General features: G+C 40.0%; 1 protein-coding gene and 1 non-coding gene across 2 annotated transcripts; one reads left to right on the top strand and one right to left on the bottom strand.

The window, feature by feature from the left end:
• Positions 1–16,299: 16,299 nt before the first annotated feature.
• LOC131705327 (zinc finger protein 626-like) lies at positions 16,300–20,343 on the bottom strand. The gene is made up of 3 exons (XM_059007758.1): positions 20,155–20,343; positions 18,148–18,468; positions 16,300–17,093 (listed from the first exon to the last, which is right to left on the bottom strand). Exons 2-3 carry the CDS (start codon positions 18,356–18,358, stop codon positions 16,594–16,596), a joined length of 711 nt encoding a protein of 236 aa, XP_058863741.1. The 5' UTR covers positions 18,359–18,468; positions 20,155–20,343; the 3' UTR covers positions 16,300–16,593.
• A 1,954-nt stretch (positions 20,344–22,297) lies between these two features.
• On the top strand, positions 22,298–22,369 carry trnam-cau (transfer RNA methionine (anticodon CAU)). The gene has a single exon. It is a non-coding gene; the product is annotated as a tRNA-Met (tRNA).
• The last annotated feature ends 691 nt before the right edge of the window (positions 22,370–23,060 follow it).

Genomic DNA, 23,060 nt, shown 5'->3' on the forward strand with positions numbered 1-23,060 from the left:
CAGGAAAACATGTGAGAATGTGGCTGGAGCCCTAATTGAATAATCAGCAATTATTGATTAATTGGGCTCCAGCCACAGGGGATAAAAGCCAGGGGAGAGGCCCTGGCTAGGGGGAGTGTTCTAGAAGGAGAAGAAACAAGACTGTTTTGTGTGTGCTGTTTTTCTGTTTGTTTGTTTTTGAATCCAGTGAAGGCAACGCCCAGCCTGGAAACCTTTATTTTTGTAAATTTTGCTTTTTTTGTTTTGTGTTTATTTTATGTTTAAAACCTTTTTGTTTGGCCCTTGTGTCGGTTTATTTTGTATTTTTGTTTATTAAAAACGTTATTTTTGAACGTTGAAAATGTCTCTGAGTCTCAACCTCGGTCATTTCCTGTCACAGCATCCCTCAGACAAACGGTTATAAACTTCTATTTATCTTTTAGTCTACAGAATTCCAGTGATTAATTTGTTGATTCATTCATTAGTTCATCCCTTTACACTTCCAAACGAGTCACTCGTTCTCGCTTTCCCTCTTGCTGTTCTTTCTCTCACTTCCTTTTCCTCCCTCCCTCTCCCTCCCACTCTCTCAGTAGTTTGTTTAATTTATTTATTTACACATTCATTCACAATTTGAGTGATTCACTATTGCCCTGCAAGCTGTTTGAAAACCAAAATGATTGATTTACATCATAGACACGCAAACACAGAGACGCAGGTGCACATTCTGAAACACGCACACAGTGACTCATGCACAGAGAAATACGCACACTGACACACAGAGAGACATGAACACGCGTACACACAGGGAAACACACACACACTCACTGAGACACGAACACACACACACACACAGAGGGTATACAACTTAATAATTAGCTTGTCAGCTTGTAACCTGCTGATGAAGCCCTATGGCATAAACTTCAGTAAAAAAAGACTATGCCAGTTTCAATAAGACTCCCTATTGCACAGCAGTTTCAATGAGACTCCCTATGGCACAGCAGTTTCAATGAGACTCCTATGGCACAGTAGTTTCAATGAGACTCCTGTGGCACAGCAGTTTCAATGAGACTCCTATGGCACAGCAGTTTTACTGAGACTCCTATGGCACAGCATACATTCTACTGTTTAGCAGACTCTGATATTTTATTTCTTAGCAGACACCCGTATCCAGGGTGACTTACAATTGTGATATTATTATTTACATACAATTACCCATTTATACAGTTGGATTTTTTAATGGAGCAATCTAGGTAAAGTACCTGCTTGCTCAAGGGTACAGCAGCAGTGTGTGTGTCCCCACCTGGGACTGAACCCATACAAGAGCCTCCGGTCAAGAGTACAGAGCCCCCCTGACCACTACTCCACACTGCTGCTCCAGATATTGATTGCGACATCTGAAATCGATGAAATTGATTAAGCATGTCTGAAATCTCTTTATAATACACAGCAGCAGATACTGATATGGATTGAGCATGTCTGAAATCTCTTTAAAATACACAGCAGCAGACCCGGATATTGATTAAGCATGTCTGAAATCTCTTTATAATACACAGCAGCAGACCTGGATATTGATTGAGCATGTCTGAAATCTCTTTATAATACACAGCAGCAGACCGATATTGATTGAGCATGTCTGAAATCTCTTTATAATACACAGCAGCAGACCCTGATATTGATTGAGCATGTCTGAAATCTCTTTATAATACACAGCAGCAGATACTGATATGGATTGAGCATGACTAAAATCTCTTTATAATACACAGCAGCAGACCCTGATATTGATTGAGCATGTCTGAAATCTCTTTATAATACACAGCAGCAGACCCTGATATTGATTGAGCATGTATGAAATCTCTTTATAATACACAGCAGCAGATACTGATATTGATTGAGCATGTCTGAAATCTCTTTATAATACACAGCAGCAGATATTGATATGGATTGAGCATGTCTGAAATCTCTTTATAATACACAGCAGCAGACCCTGATATGGATGGAGCATGTCTGAAATCTCTTTAATACACAGCAGCAGACCCTGATATTGATTGAGCATGTCTGAAATCTCTTTATAATACACAGCAGCAGACCCTGATATTGATTGAGCATGTCTGAAATCTATTTATAATACACAGCAGCAGATATTGATATGGATTGAGCATGTCTGAAATCTCTTTATAATACACAACAGCAGACCCTGATATTGATTGAGCATGTCTTTAATCTCTTTATAATACACAGCAGCAGACCCTGATATTGATTGAGCATGTCTGAAATCTCTTTATAATACACAGCAGCAGATACTGATATGGATTGAGCATGTCTGAAATCTCTTTATAATACACAGCAGCAGATGCTGATATTGATTGAGCATGTCTGAAATCTCTTTATAATACACAGCAGCAGACCCTGATATTGATTGAGCATGTCTGAAATCTCTTTATAATACACAGCAGCAGACCCTGATATTGATTGAGCATGTCTGAAATCTCTTTATAATACACAGCAGCAGATGCTGATATTGATTGAGCATGTCTGAAATCTCTTTATAATACACAGCAGCAGATATTGATATTGATTGAGCATGTCTGACATTTCTATCAAACGGAAAAACGACTAAAAATAAGGAATACTAAAAGACCATGTTCGCAAACTCAAAACAAGCGATACAAAGAAATACATACATAGACCAAACCCGTATATTTAATAATATAATATAGATTTTGTTGAATATATATGTGAATGATCAAATATATAACATTTCAAAGTACATAACTGAATATTTGAAAAGAGATGAAAAAAAAATAAACAAACGAAGTCTATCTGCTCATTTATGTTATTAGTTGCTCCTCACTGCGTGTTAAACTTAACAAAGACTTAAAATAAATGACAATAAATAAATAAATAAAACACATCATTGTCAATGTAAATCCATACTTCTATAAGATTAAGTATTTATTTTTACTTACCTTTGACATTTCGAGTACGGGAACCGCTTCGTAAATTCGACCGAGTCCCCATTTCTACTCTGTGCCGGGTGTATTCGTGTGCGGCGCTGCTGCTGCTATCTCTCCGCTGGAGTCTGGTGCTCTCTTTCGGCTCGACTGCACCTATTATAGAGGGCCACTGCCTACGAAGCACTTGGGGGCTGCGACGGGAAACCCACACGGGCCAAGCCGGGGCATTGTGCGCTAAAGGCGGGGGACAAAACCCGGCACTGTGCCCGCTGACGGAGCTCAGAAGCGAGGGAGGGGGGAGGAGACTCCGAGGAGGTCTATAAAAAGATCAATTTCTCCGCTAAATATCAAAAGAAAAGAGGAAGGGATGAATGAAGAAAGGATGAAAAGAAGACGTCTGCGTCAATTTTTTAATGCTATTCCAAATTAATACGGATCTTATTTTTTTTACTTTGAAGGTTCTGCGCTCTAAGACACGGCTCACACCGCCGTTCACTCGCAGACTGACAGGCGCTCCGATACGGCAGGAAAGTTATAGGGGAGCCGCTGCAGGATTGAGGCTCTCTTTAGGACCATGGGTTAGCGACTCCTGAACTAGATGGATGGACAGACAGACAGCTAGCAAGCAACTACTTTACCTCCTAGATTGTTCCAGTAAAAACCCAACTGTATAAAAGGGTGGCAGAATTTGTATACATTTGTGATTCTTGAAATGTGTATTATTATTATTATTTTATGTAGGCTGTGTGTGACAACTGTAAAATAAATAATAGGCTACTAATGTAAAAATAATGTGATATCGTCATCTCAACACTTAACGTGTCATGAGTATATCTTTTTATTTTCCTTGTATAACACTGTACAACTGCTGCCTCTGTGTGTGTGTGTGTGTGTGTGTGTGGGGGGGTGTGTTTGTGTGTGTGTGTTTTGTACTGGTAATAGACAGGACTGTTTCTAGCCTTTTGGGGGCCCTAAGCAGGATTTGGTTTGCCCCCCCCCCCACCCCCCCCAGTAGCACACTCCACTTGGCACGACATCAAAACAACATAGGCTTAAGACTACTGTCTTTCTTGAAACGTTTGTATGAGCACACATATGTACGAGCAAACATACAATGTACAAATAAACATTTAGATTTTTACTGAGGCAAAAAAAAAAAAAATGAACAAACCTCTTGCAGATCCTGTTCATGTTACAAAGGTAAAAGTTATCATCTTACAAAGCCTGGAGACTGTTCATGTAAACTGCAAAGCAATATTAAGTCTCTTGGATGATGATGTTAATGTTAAAATTTGATGACCCATATTATTTCAAAGATTAAAACTAATTGTCTCCCAGCAAAACCACAGCAATCTACAATGACCATATTCACACTGTCAGAAATATGTAATTTTAAAAGGACAAGAATATAACATCAGTATTAATAAGTAGATGGGTTCATACCTTTATTGACTTGCATTTGGTTCACTGCTACTTAAGTTGCCTTACACTGCTGGGACTGGTAACTGCTGCTGACCGGTAAGACTGGTGCTGATACTGCTGGGACTGGTGCTGACACTGTGACTCGTGCTTTGAACGAGTTTAGCACACAGTTTCTCACTCAATTCTAATATTCTTTTGTCTGTATAAATCGATGATAGGAAGTAGTATAGTACTTCAGGCGGGGGAAACCGGTCGCAGAGGTCCCGGTACTGCCTGGCGCACAGGCCGGGTCGCTATAGATGCAAATACACAGCCCGAGATTATAGTAATGTGAAGAAATTAAAAATAACATTTTATATATATATATATATATATATATATATATATATATATATATATATATATATATATATATATATATATATATAAATTTTACATTCTTAAAAAAGAAAGTGGGTACATTTTTTATTATTATTTTGGTCTTCAAAATTAAGAATTGAGTCGATTTTTACCGAGGGCCTCGGCTGCCTCAATGTGTACACTGTGACTACGCGCCTGGGCACAGCCAGCATGCAAGCAAGCTACAGCAATAAAAACGGAGCTAAATCAAATAATACAATACCTTTCTCATGTTGTTTTTCTTCCTCAGTTTTTTTCTTTTTACGCTTCTTCTCGCCAGATTGGTACATTCTTGATCTTTTTTCAGTCATAATTTGTTCGCAATCCTCAAAGAAGCCACGGGAGGCAGATATCACCGTGTAACAATTATTATTTTTTTTTTTTGGTTCCTGGGTAGTAAGTGTTATTTTCTAATTGCTTATGCCTCAAAAGTATAGAAAATGGCTATTATTCCCCACAAACTTTGCTTTTGTGACCAGGACAGTGATATTTTGAAATGTACCTTTTTTCCAGAACATTCCAGATAGATTCAGTGCTGAGTAAACTTGGAGTAACTTCTAGAACTTTCTAGAACTTTCCAGTAATATAAATAGTAGTATAAATACAGGGGCCTTAAGCCCACCAGTTACGTTTAGTTCCAGCTGCCTAAGTGGATACATATCTGCATTTTTCTGAGATGGCATCAAGAGGCTGCAAGCATCCGGCAGACGCATTTTGCTATGTCTGCGGCCAATTTATCAAGACAAGAGTGAAAACGTACTCCGTGGAAGCATCTGCTAAGATGTGTGAGGCCTACAAGGCCTATTTCGGCATGCCTGTCGGGGATCAAGACAAACCCTGGGCACCTCATTTCACCTGCGAGCACTGCAAAAAAACTCTGGAAGGTAAGATGGACAATTGTTGCTCTGAATTTTATGTTATAAAATTTGTTAAAATTTTTTAAATTGTATAAGTTTTTAATTTTAAAATGTTTTACAATTTTCAATGTTATTGAATAAATATATCATATATGAAAAATGTTGCGAGAATCTCTTACACATTAGTCATGGGTGAAATAAATCTATTTTTGTAGGATGGTACAGAGGGGAAAAGAGAGCCATGAAGTTTGCTATGACAAGAATTTGGCGGGAACCCACTGACCACTCAAGCAACTGCTACATCTGCATGGTGGACCCTTCCAAATGTCGGACTGGCAAGAATGCACCTGCTATCACGTATTCGGACCTTCCTTCATCCATCGCCCCGGTGCCACACTGCCATGAGCTCCCCGTACCCACTCCTCCGGAGAGAGAGCAGCCGTCTTTAGAAGTAAAGAGAAGGGTCTTTCAGGTACCTTCAAGACTTCTTCCCTAAGCTGTCTGAGGCAAAGTTCAAACCCGGTGTCTTCGTCGGACCACAGATAAAGAAGATCCTGGAGTGCAATGAATTCCCCAAGAAGCTCACTAGTAAGGAGAAAGCGGCTTGGAACAGCTTTGTCGCAGTGGTTCGGGGCTTTCAGTGGTGGCAGTTTGACAAGAATGCATGTCATGTGAAATAAACCAGTCCAAAACGAGACATTGATGCTAATAGTTTTATTGCTTAAAAAGCTTTACAGAAAGAGACAGGCTTTTACCCAGTTTCATGTAACAGCAGATAGTGTTGTTTTGGCAGGACAGCATTTATACTGGTCAACAGTTGGAGCATTTGTTGTCATGAATGCAAATAAAGAGATTTTAAAATAAGTGAGAGATGAAGATAATCTCTACATAAACACAATGTTTTTGTCAGTCTGTGAACAAGGTCTGTCACGGGTCACTTGTGACATCACAGGGTGGCTGTGAGGAGCTGGGAGAAGAAAGGAGTCTACTGGTCAAACCTGACTCGGTGCAGTGATTATGAGCTGGGGCAAATCAATCAAGCACGCTCTCCAAGTAACGCTTTGTATATGTGCCCAGGTGGAGTTGTATTTCTATTCAAACATGTGTGAGCATGTGATCTCACTGAGAATCTGAGACTACATGTTAAATAAGGACACCATTCCATACAATGTAAAGACCTGCTTCATGAGAGGCAGGGAATCACCCAATAGAAAAATAATGTTGTCTCTATTATATATCCTTGAAGAGATTGACCAAATGCACAACAGGGAGCAGCTGTTTTAAACAAGCTGTGAATGGCCTGATAGAAATAAGTATGGGTCTGTAGCTGTGTGTGGGGAGAGGGACCAGAACAGAAAGGTTACAGTGATGCTATAAAAGAAGGTTGCTGGTGTGTTTAAGCTTTGCTTGCAGGTCTGCTGTCAGGTAAACTCCAGCACTGTGATCCCTGGGTGCTGCTGCAGCTCAGTAGTGCTGGCATCGCCTGCAGCGGTAGGTACGCCGGTCTGAAACCAATTGAAGACATTATCAGCAACCTGGGCAGAAAAGCTATTGTTCTGATCCATACCCTACAGAGCATTGCACAGCTAGGTAATGAGATTGTGGGGTGGTAATGGTCAGCATTGTCTAATAATATAGACAATCAGTGTCACACTGAGCTGCAGAATTGAACTCCCTCCCATGTGTAGATAGCATCCTCCACACTCTTTGTATTGCACTCCTTTGAATTACAAATTTGAAAAATAAGCTTTGTGTAATTCAGCATGCAATTTCACAATCCCAAAGGGTATGGAATCAACTGCTAAACTGTGGAGCCACCACAACCTCTCAATACAATCCTATCAATAAAAAACACGGAAACCCTCTATACTAGTTCAAATGCCAAACATGCTTCTGAGGTTTTATTCAGAGCAATCCTAGATCAAAGCTCCTCTGTTTTGTCCCCTGCTTTTATATTTTGTTTCACTGAAATGACAAAAGTTCCACATGAGATTGAGGTCAGTGGACCCTTCTTCTCAACTCAAAGCCAACCCTGACATAATGACCTCCCACAGAGAACTACTGTACACACACCATAAAACAGCAGCAATCCCATTCATCAGATCTCCTGGGATTATTTGTGGAGTTGGTTACTCCAGCATGAGATCACACACATGTAATAAGTTTAAGTATACATTTCTTGATTGCAGGAGACAGGTTAGACTTTCCTCTTTCCAATAAGTTACGAATGGCCTCAAATCGATCAATAGTTTGAGACAATGCTGTAGAAAGATGAATCATAAACTCATCTTGATATTTCCAGTTGAAGGATTATGATGGATGGCATCTGTTATAAAACTTATTCCAACAATTCTGTGTCTCTCTTGGAGTTCCATCCATATTTGACCTGGTCGACCTCATGTTCTAAACTGTTATGGAATGACACTTGGTTTTCCATTTCAAATTGTTCTAATATATCCCACAACCAATGTATACAGAAATAATAAGGCATACTCACAGCGAGCGCAGCGGTACCCATGACGGTAGTAGAAATAGTAGTGATAGTGATGAGCTACACAAAAAAAGAAAAGATAATTAGGAACAGTCTATTTTTAACACAGAGCTTCTTAAACCCACTGCCTTCCACACTGTAGCCCAGAACTCAACCCCCTGAGCTACCCAGGGACAGTGGCCCAGTGGTTAATGAAAAGGGCTTGTTATCAGGAGGTTCACATCCCGGCTCAGCCACTCACTCACTGTGTGTGACCCTGAGCAAGTCAAAACGTAAAACTGGAGTCCTATTGTAAGTGACTGCAGCAGCAGTTGTTGATGCATAGTACACCCCCTAGTCTCGAAGGCACTTTGGAGAAAAGCGACTGCTAAAAGACTAATGAATAAAAAAGTAATACTCAGATCCACAAGCATGCACATTGCCTTCCACTCTGCAGGGCACCACTTTCTCTAAACACTGAGCTATCAAACCCATTAACTCCTATACTACAGCCCAGCACTAACCACTAAACTGCTCAAACCCACTACCTTCCACACTGCAGCTCTGCACTCTAGTCACTGTGTCACCGAAGCCTCTCAGCAAAGCTACACTGATAAACAATTCATGCCCTGATTGAAAATAATAAATAAAACCCACTGATTGCTGCATAAAATAAAGTAGAATCCATTTACTTACCATAGTAGCATCTGTACCTTACTGTGAAAGATACAAGTGATATATTGAGTTCAATCCATTTGAAGTCACTGCAGTGGCTGCTTTGTACAAGAATGGGGCCTCAGTAGTGTATTAGAGAGCTATATAATTCAAAGGAGTGTCTCTCTATTTGTACATTTCTATTATTGGCAAAATCCAAAGACAGGGCTCCTTCTTTATATCCCCTCCCACAGGATACAGAACACCTCACTATGTGAGTATGTATTAAATAAAGATGGCATTTCATATTAAGAGCAGCTAATTCATACTATTATACAATAATACCCCATTCCATATTCTCAACATCAGCTGTAGGAGGCCCCATTGTTAACATGTATTCATTTCTTGTGACGCGCACAGTACATGTGTATTGTATTGTAGTGTACAGTCACATTTTTATTAAAATATCAGATTCACACTTACCACGAGCACAGATGCTATAATCTGGAAATGAAATAAACATACACCATTAAATACAATTTAAAAATATATATACAATTCATTTCTACATATTAATGTACCATAATAAAATAAAATACTTACAACAGTAAGCTGTTCCAAAGAAAAAGAAAAACAGAAACAGTGGTTATTTTTAATAGTTCACTTTATATTCATGTTTGAGTTCCATTTACTGGAATGTTTTCTGTTCCTCTGAGAATATCAGTTGATTTTGATAGCTGTTACAGGCTTAATGAAGACACCAAGGGGCACATTTCAAAGTGTTTCCTCCAGTCTGTCCAAAACTATGAAACCACTCCATGGTAGAATATGTTGTAATACTGAAGTGTTTCTCAATGTCTTCAATCAATTGACCTTCAGTCTACAATCCATGCAGTTCACCCAAACCAGGAGCCAGCTCCAGAGAGACACACACTTACTTCTGTAGTATCTTTTGGACAGGGCATCCTTCTTCACTACCATGGACTGTGTCAGGACCACTTCAGAATCCACTTCAGGAGACAGAAAGCACGTGAAGATCATTAAACAAACAGTAGGTTGCATCCCTTCTATTTAAACACAGACCATGTTGAGGAACTCTCCAAATTTGGATTAGGATTTCAATGTACATTAAAGAAGATTGCTGAACAGTAAGGAGCTTCAGATTTCATTTTGTTAGAGTGTGTGTTACAATGTTTTCACCTGAGTTCAGGAGCTGCTCTTCAGTTCTAGTTGCCTGTCTTAGATATATGTACATAATGTAGGCTGGATCAGTCAAAGTGTCTTTATAGAAGAGCCAGTGACTGGATCACGCTTCCTTCTGCTTTCAATTCACTGCTATGCACTAGATGGTGATGGCACTTACTAACAGAAAGATATTTCAGTCTGCATTACATATGAAAAGAATCACACAGACTTATGCACAAAACAACTGTGGTGAACTATGAAAGGTGCTATATAAAATAAATATTGATTGATAAAAAGGTAAGGGAACAGGACAACCTTTTAGTCAAGTTATTATATCTCAGTTGGGCGATCCTTCTTACTGACATTTAAGGTGATCAATTAATACAATACGTCTTATTAAAGGTGCTGCATCAACACATTTAAATGCACATGTTAAATGCAAACAGGTGAAATATTTTCAAAGTGTATATCCCTCAAGCTTTGTGTTTTCCTCTTCCGCATCAGTGTGACAGACAGACAGACAGACAGACAGACAGACAGACAGACAGACAGACAGACAGACAGACAGACAGACAGACACTCAACCGAAGAAGCTACAGGCTTTCTGTACTCACTGTCAGCTCTTTTCTCCATCATATTGTCTCCTATCAGGTAAAACAGAAATAGGTTTATACAGTTAGACGTACATTAGGAAACAGATCTGGGCACTTTGTGTTAGTGCCAGTAGAGAAACAGCAGCTAAATATGCTCAGATTCACTGGGGTTTGGCCTTAAGTCTATCATCTGTAATTCACAAGGTTTAACGTTGTACCCACACACTACCCAGACGTGCTTTTCAAAGGACTCACCCAACTCCCGCTCTCCTTTGAGTCCATCACTGTCCAGTTCAGCATCACTGTCACCTGAATCCTCTGCCTCTGGAACAGGGAGAAGAGAGCTTCATGAAGCAATGAAGGATTCCCTCGACTGCAGTGAACAGCTTCATAGGACACTCAACACAGGGAGGCAGAGAGTTCCCCATTACATTGCAATGCAGAGCTGTGAGGTTTAACCAGGAGATTTCTGGATATACAGTAGCCCTTGATGTTATGCATGATAAGCGATGATTAGTCAGGTTAAGTTTCTAAACAAATGTGTGGTCTGTCCAGGACTGTGCTTTTTTGTCATTGCTTAACTTAAATCCTGCAAATAAGAAACTTTCTTTCTTTCTTTCTTTCTTTCTTTCTTTCTTTCTTTCTTTCTTTCCTTACCCAGTGCTCTCTTGTTCTCCAGTGCTCCTTCCTGCTCCTCTGAGTCTTCCAAAGTGTTGCTGAGATCTGTAAACACAGGCTGTGGTTACATTTTTAATGAGAGCAGTCCTGTGTTGTATCCAGTGCTATGAAAGGAATGACAGCATGGAATGGAGAATGCAAACAGACCGATTAGGAAAACTGGGATTTTTTAAAATTGTATTAAGATTTTTGTATCTGTATTGAAAACATGTAATTATGGTCATAAAATTCTGCACTTTTGTTAATAACTGCAACAGTGTAGAATAGTTGAATTAATATTATATAAATAAACCACTTTAAAGTGCCACATATTATATAAGGCAAAGAATTGTAATAAATCAACTTGCAGTAAACAGTTTGCATTTTTAATATCTCTTAAATAAATTATTATATTAAATCTGCTGTATAAAAAGTGGTTTGAATATTAGCACAATAAATGAAAGAGCAGGTCTATATGTTTCAAGGATATGTATATTTTGTGAAAAAGGTAAATCAAACTGAATGAACATTTTAAAATCTCAGTGTATTTTATTCACACCCTGCAATGGTTTATAGAAGAGATGAGCAGGAGGCAAGATCGACTCGAAGGGAAATTTCAAATGCAAACCTTGATTTGTTTTTCCCCCCCCCCAATATATTTAAATATTTACTGTTTATGACTGTTTCATTTCTAATAAGTTCTTATAAATGATAAGAAACGACGAGTTGATTTGGCTATTCACGTGGATAAGCCACAGCTGCATTTTACAATACCAGGGAATCCTTCTGGTCTGAAGCAGCCTCTTAATAAGGGGTCCCCATGGTGGGAGGTGGTTGATGCAACACATGGGAGTTTTCAAGTTCTTTAAATGCTGTGTCTTATTCTAGTGGAGTACAGGCTCATCAAATCAATCCCCAAGACAAGTAGACAAACCTCTGTGTTGAGAATATAGGATTGAGTTCTGGAAGAATGGATCTTACCCAGTTCTCTCTTGCTGGCCTGGTAACCATCATCTCCCAGCTCTTCAGAGTCCTCAAGGAGGCTCCTTGCATCTGCACACATAGGAAATGGAGGGGGTGGAATCATTCTTTTAAATGGCAATGTACAAATTAAGAACAAAGAAGGATATTCTTATGGTAAGTTGATTATTCAATGATGCAGCATTGAGGAAAAGCCTGCCTTCTCCACTATGTTATCCCATGGAAGACTGTCTGCTATCTCCCTACCCTTCTGTTATTCTGATGAAAGTCAGTCAATGCCATCTCTTCCCCCATTTATTTTAGGTTGAAGGCAATCAATGCAATCCCTCCCTCCCTCCCCATGTTACTCAGGAGAAAGGCAGTCTTACCAGCCCCTGACAGAAGACATGCTGTCAGGACCGAGAGGAGAATGGCTCTTGTAGTCCAGGCTTTCATCTTGACAAGGTGCTGATGCTGCTTTTCCACTCTTCAGCTGCTCTGGTCCCTCCACCCTGCTCTGTTTTATACCCTCTCCCAGGCAAATGCACTCCTTCACCACTAAACCCTCATCAAGGACCCTTTCTTTCTCTACACTGTGATACTGTGTGATGCCCTCCTCTTCCAAATTTCCATACTTCACTTGAAAACTATTTCCTCTATACCCTATGATCCAAATCTATTGACACAGTGTCAGTGATCTTCATTGTTCTCTTAACACAGAGCAGGATCAGTGCTGGGATCAGCAGGTGCAGACAGGTGGCCCCATATACAGTATTAAAGGCAATAGAATGATTAGTTATCAGTCATGCAAAATGAAGCCTTCTCTGGAATTTCATATCTACAGCACAGTACTGCAAACACCTGGCTCACAAACATGTTCATTATACCAGGTGTTGTGGTTGAGCTGCTTCTTTCATTAGCAAATCAATCAGCTGCTGTACAGTGTGGAGTGCATGTGTCTTATTGAAACATTTCACAAATGTATTACCAAGTCTCTTTTTAGAAGGAAAAAAGTAGGATTGAAATACACAGTGGGTGTGAGAGAAAGACCTTGGTGTTGTGATAGACTCATTTCTACCAGCAACAGGGATGCAATCATAAAGGTGAAGACTAATCCCGGGGCTTAAAGGAACGAGCTGTGAAGAGGGTACTGAATTTGTTTAGCTTGAACACAGAACAATTAGGCGGACTTGACTGAAGTCTTTAAAAACTTGAAAGGTGTTGACAAAGTTAACCCAAACTAATACCTCAAGCATAGCACTGACACCAGGGTCAGAGGGCACTGTTGGAAATTAAGTGTGGATAGCTATAGGACGGAGGGTAGGAGACACCTTCTCACAGAGTGTGGTGAGGGGATGGAATGGGTTACCAAGTCATGTTGTTAGGGCTGGGATCCTTTAAGACCCGACTTAACAGGTTTGAGATCAATCAGCTGCTGCACTGATGGGCCGAATGTCCTCCCTGGTTCTGTGTTCTGAATTCTGGATCTCCAGTGTGCTGGCATTGATTGGTAACTCCTCTCCAGAGTCAGTTGTTTTCCTTGTACACTCAACCAATCCTAAATATGTTGAGAGAACAGTTGAGGGAACTAAATCAATTCAGTCTGGAACAAAAAAAGACTAGAGGAGACTAAAAAGCTTTTAAAAAGTTGGAGTTAACTGTAGTCACTCTTTTAAGCACAGCAGAGAGACCAGGACTAGAGTACACAGTTATAAACTGAGTGGAGACAGACTTAGGACAGAGGTTAGGAGACACATCTTCTCACAGTAAGTTACTTAACCTCCTTGTTCTCCGTCCTTCGGATGAGATGTAAAACCGAGGTCCTATTGGAAGTGACTCTGCAGCAGAAATTGTTGGTGTATAGTTCATTCCCTAGTCTGTGTAGTTGCTTTGGATAACAGCGTCTGCTAATTGACACATTTATTATTACACCCAGAGTCAAAAAGGGCTCGGGTTGACGTGCTCCTCCGACTGGGCAACATCCCTTGCAGTGGAGTTAACAGACAATCAACAGACAAGAGAACTGAATCTATTTAGCCTGGAACAAAGAAGGATTAGAGGAGACACTTCTCACAGAGTTGGGAGTGTTTGAAATGGGTCACTAGAATGGTGCTGCTGCAGAGTCATTAGGATGTCTTTAAAAGCCAACTAGATGAAAGCCAGGGATCAGTCAGCTACTAGAAAAGTATTGACGCATTAAATTCCCTGATTTTGTTCATAACTTTTCTTATATTATTAAATCAATGCCCTATTGTAAGTGACTCTGCATATAATGCACAGTTCACAGCCTACCTCTGTAAAGTACTGTGAGATGGTGGTCCACTATGAAAGGTGCTATATAAAAATAATGATATTATTATTATATTATTACAAGCTAAAAAGATTATTATTTATTTATTTCTTAGCAGACACCCTTATCCGTCTTACAACATTTGGAATTCAAAGAGAAAGAATAAATATGGTGTTTAACTTGTAGTGCAATATATGAACATGTGAGCCTCCACACCTTGCATTACACTCAAATGCAGGTGCATAAGCTTCTATATGAAACCAAAGGAGTAACTGCACCTGCACAGAAAACAGCACATACTCAAGTATAAGCGCATGTGTCAATTCCTAGTGAGTATACGGTAATAAAACTAAACTTGATCTCATTGCTAAACATTACTACAGTACTAGCTTCAATAATTCCTTTAAACAAACCTCTCCCAATTCCAATAATATGACATTATTAGTACATAAATAGGTTACTTTTTAATTAACCAACCATTAAGAACACAATGAACAATGTTTGATAGTTTTAATGAGCTCGTTGCTAACAGTTACTAGACTAAACAAGCAGCACTTCAAATGAAGCGTGACCACTGCTCCCACTGAACACCTGATTGTGCATTTCAAAGGAACTTTGATGGATATCACATCACTGATGCATGTGCTGAAATATGGAAATATAAAAAACAAATGTGTCACCAGTAGTTCAATTGCTTTTTGAGTAATGGCTTCTTTCTTGCCACCCATCCATACAGGCCAGCTTTGTGTAGGGACTGGCTTATTGTTGATGTGTGAATGCTGACTCCCACCTTAGACACAGAACTTTGCAGATTTCTCAAGGTCATTGGTGGCTTCAGTGACATCCCGAACCAGTTTCCTGCTTGTCCAGCTGCTCAGTTTGGGAGGGCGACCTGATCTGGGTAGTGTCTGGGTGGTATGATGCATCTTCCACTTCTTAATGATGGCCTTCACTGTGCTGAGAGGGATAATCAGAGCCTTTGAAATGTTCTTGTACCCTTCTCTGTGCCTCTCTACCACTTTATCCCTGACTTGTATCAAAAGCTCCTTGGTCTTCATGGTTGCTTTGTTGGTTCACTATGTGAGTTGCAGCTTGAAAGTCTTTATATGCCTGAATGTAATTATCTACAAGTTAAACCACTTTGAGTACATACAGGCTAAAACTATTTCACTAATTTTGTGACCTTTAACTTTATCAATGTGGAGTAGTTTGTGTAGATTCTACATGTAAAGTCTAATTTGAAAGCGTCGTGGAGTACGCTCAGGTGCCAACAAAATGTGAAAACTTTGTAGGGGGGTGAATACTTCTGCAAACCACTGGAATTGCTTAATAAAAATATCTTGCGCAAAATGCTTTTTCGGGTTCCCATTCGCTCAGTTTACTTTACTTGAGAAAACCTGGCTTTCATCAGACGTCATGTAAATGAAGGGGAAAGGTAGGGGTTGCCATATAAATTAGCCATGTGTAAAGTTCTTGTGCTGTTTTCACAGATGGCTCATGAAAATGTTGTTTCCATGCACAGAGAACTGGTACACGAGAGAATCTAAGCTGATGTAATAAAGCTGTGATTTCTAAATACCTTGTGCCTGTTTGTTTAATAGAGTCCCCCAGAGAGAGAGGGGAGTATTCAACACATCAGGAGCAGAAATCACCTTGTTAAGAAGCAATGGTATGCAGCCCATTAAAGTGCTAAAAGGTCTCTGGCACACCCTGCTGGAAACAGTATTGATTTTACACTTCAAGCTGCCCGCATGATAACTGTGGTATACTGTGCTGCGTCTTGAGGTACCGCAGATTCACCATGGTATCAGGGAAGATTCCACACAACACACTGCAAGAGGCTGAGCAATGCAGGAGGAAAAAAAAGAGAAACTTGCACTCATAATAACAATCTATTTAATATATTACTAATGTGATGTAACACAATCAGAATGCTCAACAACATGATGAACACAGATTTTGGTGAGTTTTTGATCTGAACAGATTGTGATTAGGGGTGACCCTATTTATCAAGCAAGTTTATTCTTTTGTTTTCAGTTAATATTTCTGTATTTAGTCGAATGCACTCCTGTTGTTTAGGTGTCCCCAAGTGTCTGCATTTCTGAGAATGTTCTCAAGTCCTGTAAGAGCCTGCAACTGACTTAACTTCTTCACACTAAGTGCAGGGATAGGATTACACATATGTGTGAATGTTATGGTGTCTTGTGCGGTTTCCTAACTGACTGAATCTCTTCCCACAAACAGCACAGTGATAACGTTTCTCTCCTGTGTGAATGCGCTGGTGCCTTTTAAGCAGTGATATATGATTGAAACTCTTCCCACAATCAGCCCAGGAACACGGAGTCCCTCCTGTGGGATTTCCGTTGTGAGTTTTAGGAACATCTAATTGACAGGAACTCTTCCCACCTTTAATAGTATGAGGTAAGGTCTTCAAGTTGCCCTGGGTTTCAGAATTGTTAAAACATACAGAATGTGCCGTCTCTGTACTCTCCACAGTAAGTGGGTGTCTGTCTTGTAAAGAAGGAATTGTAACTGAGTGAGTTCTCAATGTCTTCACATTTTCTTCTTGGGGTGTTGTTTCTCTGTGTTTCTTACACTGTGGTTTGCCTCTAGAAGCGTTTTTGCACTGGGGTGATAGAGTGGAGTCGTGTTCTCCTTCATCTACTTTAGAAGCTAAAGAAAGAAAGAGAAGAGAGACAAAGGTTATTGTACAGCATTCTTCCACATGCACTGTTCTGAACACAAGTGAATGAGCAGTTCAGTGATTGGTTGCTTGAGATGAGGTGGATTCATTCACCAGTTAGTGTCCCGCAAGTTTCAGTCACAGCAAAAATGATGTCAACATGTCAGCCAAGTGGAAAATGAAAAAACATGCTTTTTTTAATGTTTAAAATGGAATATTTTAAATCGAGCCAACAGAGCATCATGAAAAATCCTATTTAGTACCTGCATTTTGATAGTACTGCAATGTATCTAATATTTAATTTGTTTTTTGATAATTAATAATTAATATAGAAATTATCTGTTGAGCTGGTCTGCTGTACAGAACACCTCCACACACATATTTACTGTACTGTGACAATAATAACACAGCAATGCTTACTGTGAGACACACAAAAGTGAAATGTGGCGTTGCGAGCAAACATTACAGTCCTCGGGATAGCTGCCATGAGATGAGCGTTAAAAAAAAATAATATTGTATTTGCATAAAGTGTAAGAAATAAAATAAGACTCATGTTGGTGATCCTGCTGCATACATTCTCCACAGAAATTCTCTACTGAAATGTTTCTTCTGGTGACGCTGAGCAACCCGACTGGATTTGGCATCACCCAGTGATGGGACATGTGATCCCTGCAGCTCTGTAAAGCTGTGGGAGCAGAACTGCAAACAGCCTACCAGGAATGAGGAAAGGCAAAGATCTAACACAGGGGTGTCCATCCAGACACAGGAGTATCACTTTATATAACTGAACCTGTTCAATGTGGAGTGGAAAGGCCTCCAGGAGCGTGATTGGACACCGCTGATCTCACAGCATTCTAAAGAGGCGTGGCAGCGGCTGCACATCTAGCAGGTACCTCAGAAGCAAGCACAGTGATGTCCTTGTTGACATAGTGATTGGGCAGCTCCCCTTGGTTAAAATATGAAACTCAAGCACACTGCTGGTGTTCAGTACCAGGTTCTGCAGGATGAATAGGCAGCTCAATGCTGCTTGTTTTGTAGGATTACCTCTAAATCCCAGTTCACATTCAGATGGAGAGTCATCACACAGGTTGGATCCTAGCTTGTTGTTCTCCTCAAGTGTACAGACATGATTTTCATGAGGAAGTTCCTCTGCGATGGGGACACATTCCTGCTCTATGAATTCCTCTTTAATAGGAACACATTCCTGTTGAGGGACCTCTTCATCTTTAACACATGCCAGCTCTGTAACCTGCATTAGACTTGCACACCACTCCTGCTCAAAGGACTCCTCTTGTGTGTAATCTGCTTCTATCTTTGGCACCTCCTGTGCTTCAGATTCAGGGATAGCGTGGGTCTCTTTGGGATCTGTGGGAAACAAAATTGTATACAATTAGATCTCTTACTTACTAGCTAGGTTTGTTAGTTGATTTGATCAGGGATTTAAAGTTACTGTTCCTCAGTTATTTCGTATAGGGTTGAGCCGGTATAATAGTTTGGTGGTTTAGGTACATGATGGCATTGATACCATTCCTGTTATTCTACATTGCAATTATCGGTTAACGCTGTGTTTGTGTTAATATGAACAAAGTGAAGGAAAAGGCATTTTCATATGAACATCTTTTTATTCTACGTCCTGTACAAAACAAGCCTCAGTGCTGCTGGGCTTTCTCACCTCCTGTAGCCTCACACTGGAGCATTGCATCCACTTCTACCTCCCTGTCAATCACCATCATGACCACAGTTCTGCCTTTGCATTGTTCTAATGCAAACATCCATTTCTCTACTGCAAACATGCTTAGAAACCAAGCCAGGAGACTTGCAGTCTTAGCAAAGTGTCTGAGGAATGTCTTTTTGTTACCTGATACTGTATTGTGAGAACGGTTTTGAAGGAAATGGTCAACGCAGGATGCAAGATGAGCAGACAAGCGACTGCAGCAGGATAACCTGCTTATTCTCAAAGCAGTTTCATTTAAACACGTGATTTACACAACTCAAACTTTTTCAAGTGCAGCAATATGTTTTTTGTACAAACTCCACCTGTGTAATAATCATTAGCAACAACACTGGAAGCTTACTTGTGCAATGTCAGGTGACCTGTAGATATAAATCCAATAACATCCCTTGTAGTATTAAAATACATTTGTAATGGTGTGGCTCTCCCTATTGTATGTATCCTGTGCAAACTCATCTCTGCTCTTAAATAATAACCTGGATTAGTAAATGTTTATAAGCAATATGAGCGACCGTTTCCTAATTCTGCTTACCATCAGCTGAACAAAGTACTTTATTTAGAGACTCAATCTAGAGACTCAATAAAATGATACAATTCAGTTGACACCTTACTGTGTTGTATTTACTTCCTCCAACTTCAACCCTTAATTGAATTTGTGGAACCACTCGGGTCCAAAATCTTACAGCGGATTGGTGCAGGCAGGGTGCTGCTGCCGCCCCCTTTATTCACACAGTGAGGTCTGGAAAGATCGTGTAAATGTGTGTGTGTGGAACAAGAAGGAAACAGGACTAAAGCACAAGAACGAGCAGCGAATGAGCCGCGACTGTACCAAAGACAAACTCAACAGCACTGGAGCGGAATACAATGAAACCATTTATCTAACAATAGATTCGCAGTCAAACAGTTCAATCAAACACTGAAACCCGATGTGCTGCTGCCTGTATGTTGATATTAAATCACAAATCATTATTCTAACCCTCTGCAATATGGTCTGTGACTGTCTCAGTGGGACTCTATACAAGACATCACTTTACCAGAAGGATACCATTGAAGGCTCTTAAATTAGACTGGCTAAGATTTACCAATCTAGTACTTTATTAATTTCTAGACTACCTATTTAAACATATAAAATAATACAATGTCTTGATTAGACTCCTTATAACCAATATTAGGACAGAACTGTGTTATTAACAACGCTTATAATAATCAAACACTTTAAAACGTGTCCGAAGAGAAATTCTAACCAAGATCTTTCCAACAGAAGGTAGTTTAAGGTGCTGGATTGACCAAGCAATACCACACAATAAAATCAATCTTACCTTGAAATATTAAAGGCTGTTTAATGTCTGCATCTGCAGCGTTTATACACGCTCGCACAGCTTTCAGCTCGTTCTCTGATATTTCCAATCTCAGCTTCAGACTTTCATTCTCTTTCTCCTTTTTGTTCCATTTCCACTCTGAATTCAGTGAATTTGCTGCCGACAGCTTTAGTAATCGCACACAAGACGGTGTGTAGAGCCGCTTTCACTGCGTGCTCGATGGTAGAGGCGAGCTCGTCTTGAGCGACACGGACACACTGACGCGTCCATCTTCACTGGTTTGAGTTTCACACTGGTCTAGCGGAATCCTCTTTTCAATCAGAAACACCGCCTGCGGTTTGTATTTAGTAATATTTATTTTTTACTGTAGCCTTCCCATTCAAATATATTCATCACTTCTTCTGGTGTGATAAAGAAAGAACACAAACAACATGCTTTGCAAGGAGTAACTTTACTTTGGTCTTTCAGAATCGCGCAGAGCTCTGCTGGAGCTTCAACGCGTTAGTTTCTCAGTAATTCATCTCATTGAAAAGCTCGACTTGTCTGTAGCTGCGACTGACGCGCTCCGCTCTGTGTGAGAAATTCAACACAGAAAAGGGATGCTTTCCTTTTCACGGAACTCCGTGCAGGTAATAAACAAACACAAAAATCACTAATTATTAGAAAACATTTCATCCCAGCCTAAATACTTTAAACAGCAGGAGACAGCGTGTTGTAAAATCATCACTGACTGCAACCACCTCTCCACACATGAACAAAACAAACCTCTCTATTTCCTGTACTGAAATGGAAGCGTCACTAGCAGAAGGCGGGTCTGGTTGGAACCATCGCGTATTATTGGCTGTAGAAACACTCTATCCCCAGCATGTGAGCCTGATTTGCTGTAGAAACACTCTATCCCCAGCACGTGAGCCTGATTGGCTGGCCTCCCTGTCTGGGCGGTTATGAAACTGGATGTCAGAGTTCGCCATGTTGGCTCTTCAGCGCTGTGTTCAATGCGATGCATTCAGGCGCGTTAAGTAAGTGAGCCGCTCAGAAAGCACACGGAGCTGAATTTAAATGACTTAACGCTCTGCTACAGGAGAGCGCTGAGCGACTTTTAAAAATGGAGAATAATAATGATTTGCTTGTTTGTGTTTGTGAGGTGATGGTTGATGAAATGGCCCCCGTGTGAAGTTACTGTCCCCTGCTGGACCTCGCTGAGTTCGGCGCTCTGTTTGGACTGAACCTCATATCTGTCTGTGTTTAATACCGACAATACCGACGTTAATAATGAACATTATAAATAATATTAATACCACAAACCTAATAATAATACATTAACAACTATAAAACAGCTCTACATTTAAAAAGAAAAATGAAATTAAATAATACAAATTCGAAAACAACCATTTGTGGAGTAGAGGTTAGGGCTCTGGACTCTTGACCGGAGGATCGTTGGTTCAAATCCCGGTGGGGACACTGCTGCTGTACCCTTGAGCAAGGTACTTTACCTAGATTGCTCCAGTAGAAACCCAACTCTATAAATGGGTAATTGTATGTAAAAATAATGTGATATCTTGTAACAATTGTAAGTCCCCCCTGGATAAGGGCGTCAGCTAAGAAATAAATAAATAATAATAATTTTTACATTATTGTCTACATGCATCATCTCAGATAATTACAGTGTCATTTATCAGACCCTTCGGCGTTGTCTTTTGAAGAATTAAACCTGCCAGATCGAACGCAGGCTAACATTCAATTAATCAATCTATCTATTAATCATATATATTTTCTATAGCGCCCGATATGCGCTTCACAAAATCTACTTAAAAACAACAAAATATCTAATTGTAAGGCTGGTCGAACAAAATAAGTCTTCAGTGTAATTTTAAACAAAGAGCGCTTTCCACGATTTAAGATGCTTTAGAGAGACAGAATATTGGAATTGGCAGCCGAAACTGGGGGATAAAACTGCCTGTGATCAAAGTGGGCAGAAAAGTTGCATACTTTGCATACCGTATTTGGGAGAAAAGAAAACGGATCATCTCTGATTTGCAACGTTTCCATGGTTCGGCCCGGCCACTGCCGTGTGTCTGGTTAAAACGATGTTCAGTTTTTTTTTTTTTTCTGCTGCTTGGTAATTCAGTCATGAGACAACTGTAGCAGAGTGGCGCAGCGGTAGCGTGCTGGGCCCATAACCCAGAGGTCGATGGATCGAAACCATCCTCTGCTAGCTTGTTTTTCTTCTGTTAGCAAAGTAGTTTTTTTTAAATATTAACTGAAGCAATTAATTAATATTACATATCGTAATCAAGGATGATATAATGCGCAAAGATACTTGTCTCATAAGAGCTGAAATAAATTATAGCGCTTTGATATTATGTTACTAACGGATTGTTTAGAAATGTACGTAATTATATTACAACTATTCTAAAAAAGAATGTTATCTCGAAAAAGGAGGCTTGACAATCCGAAATTGCTCAGCTGGGAGAGCGTTAGACTGAAGATCTAAAGGTCCCTGGTTCGATCCCGGGTTTCGGCAAACAACAAGACGATATTGGTTTTGTATTATTTTGAACTAAAAACACAGAGCACATTTATTCTTCAGTAATTGGATGAAATAACAGCGTATCAGAGTGCCATTTTCTAATGTGATTAAGAAATGCATAAAGCACCGTCCCTGGATGGGCTTGAACCACCAAACTTTCGGTTAACAGCCGAACGCGCTAACCGATTGCGCCACAGAGACCATCCTGTTAAGCAGCCAAAGCATACGGGAGTGATGAGCAAGGCGAGATGCTGCAGAACGTGATCGAGGGAGCAGAACTCATCAGAACCTGAGATCACATCTAAGAAGAAAGCAACACGGGGCAGGAAAGTCTATGTAATCAATTATGGCAGCACAGCATATGTCGTTTTGTTAG

This window comes from Acipenser ruthenus, chromosome 35, assembly GCF_902713425.1.
Source record: "Acipenser ruthenus chromosome 35, fAciRut3.2 maternal haplotype, whole genome shotgun sequence".
Classification (NCBI taxonomy): domain Eukaryota; kingdom Metazoa; phylum Chordata; class Actinopteri; order Acipenseriformes; family Acipenseridae; genus Acipenser; species Acipenser ruthenus.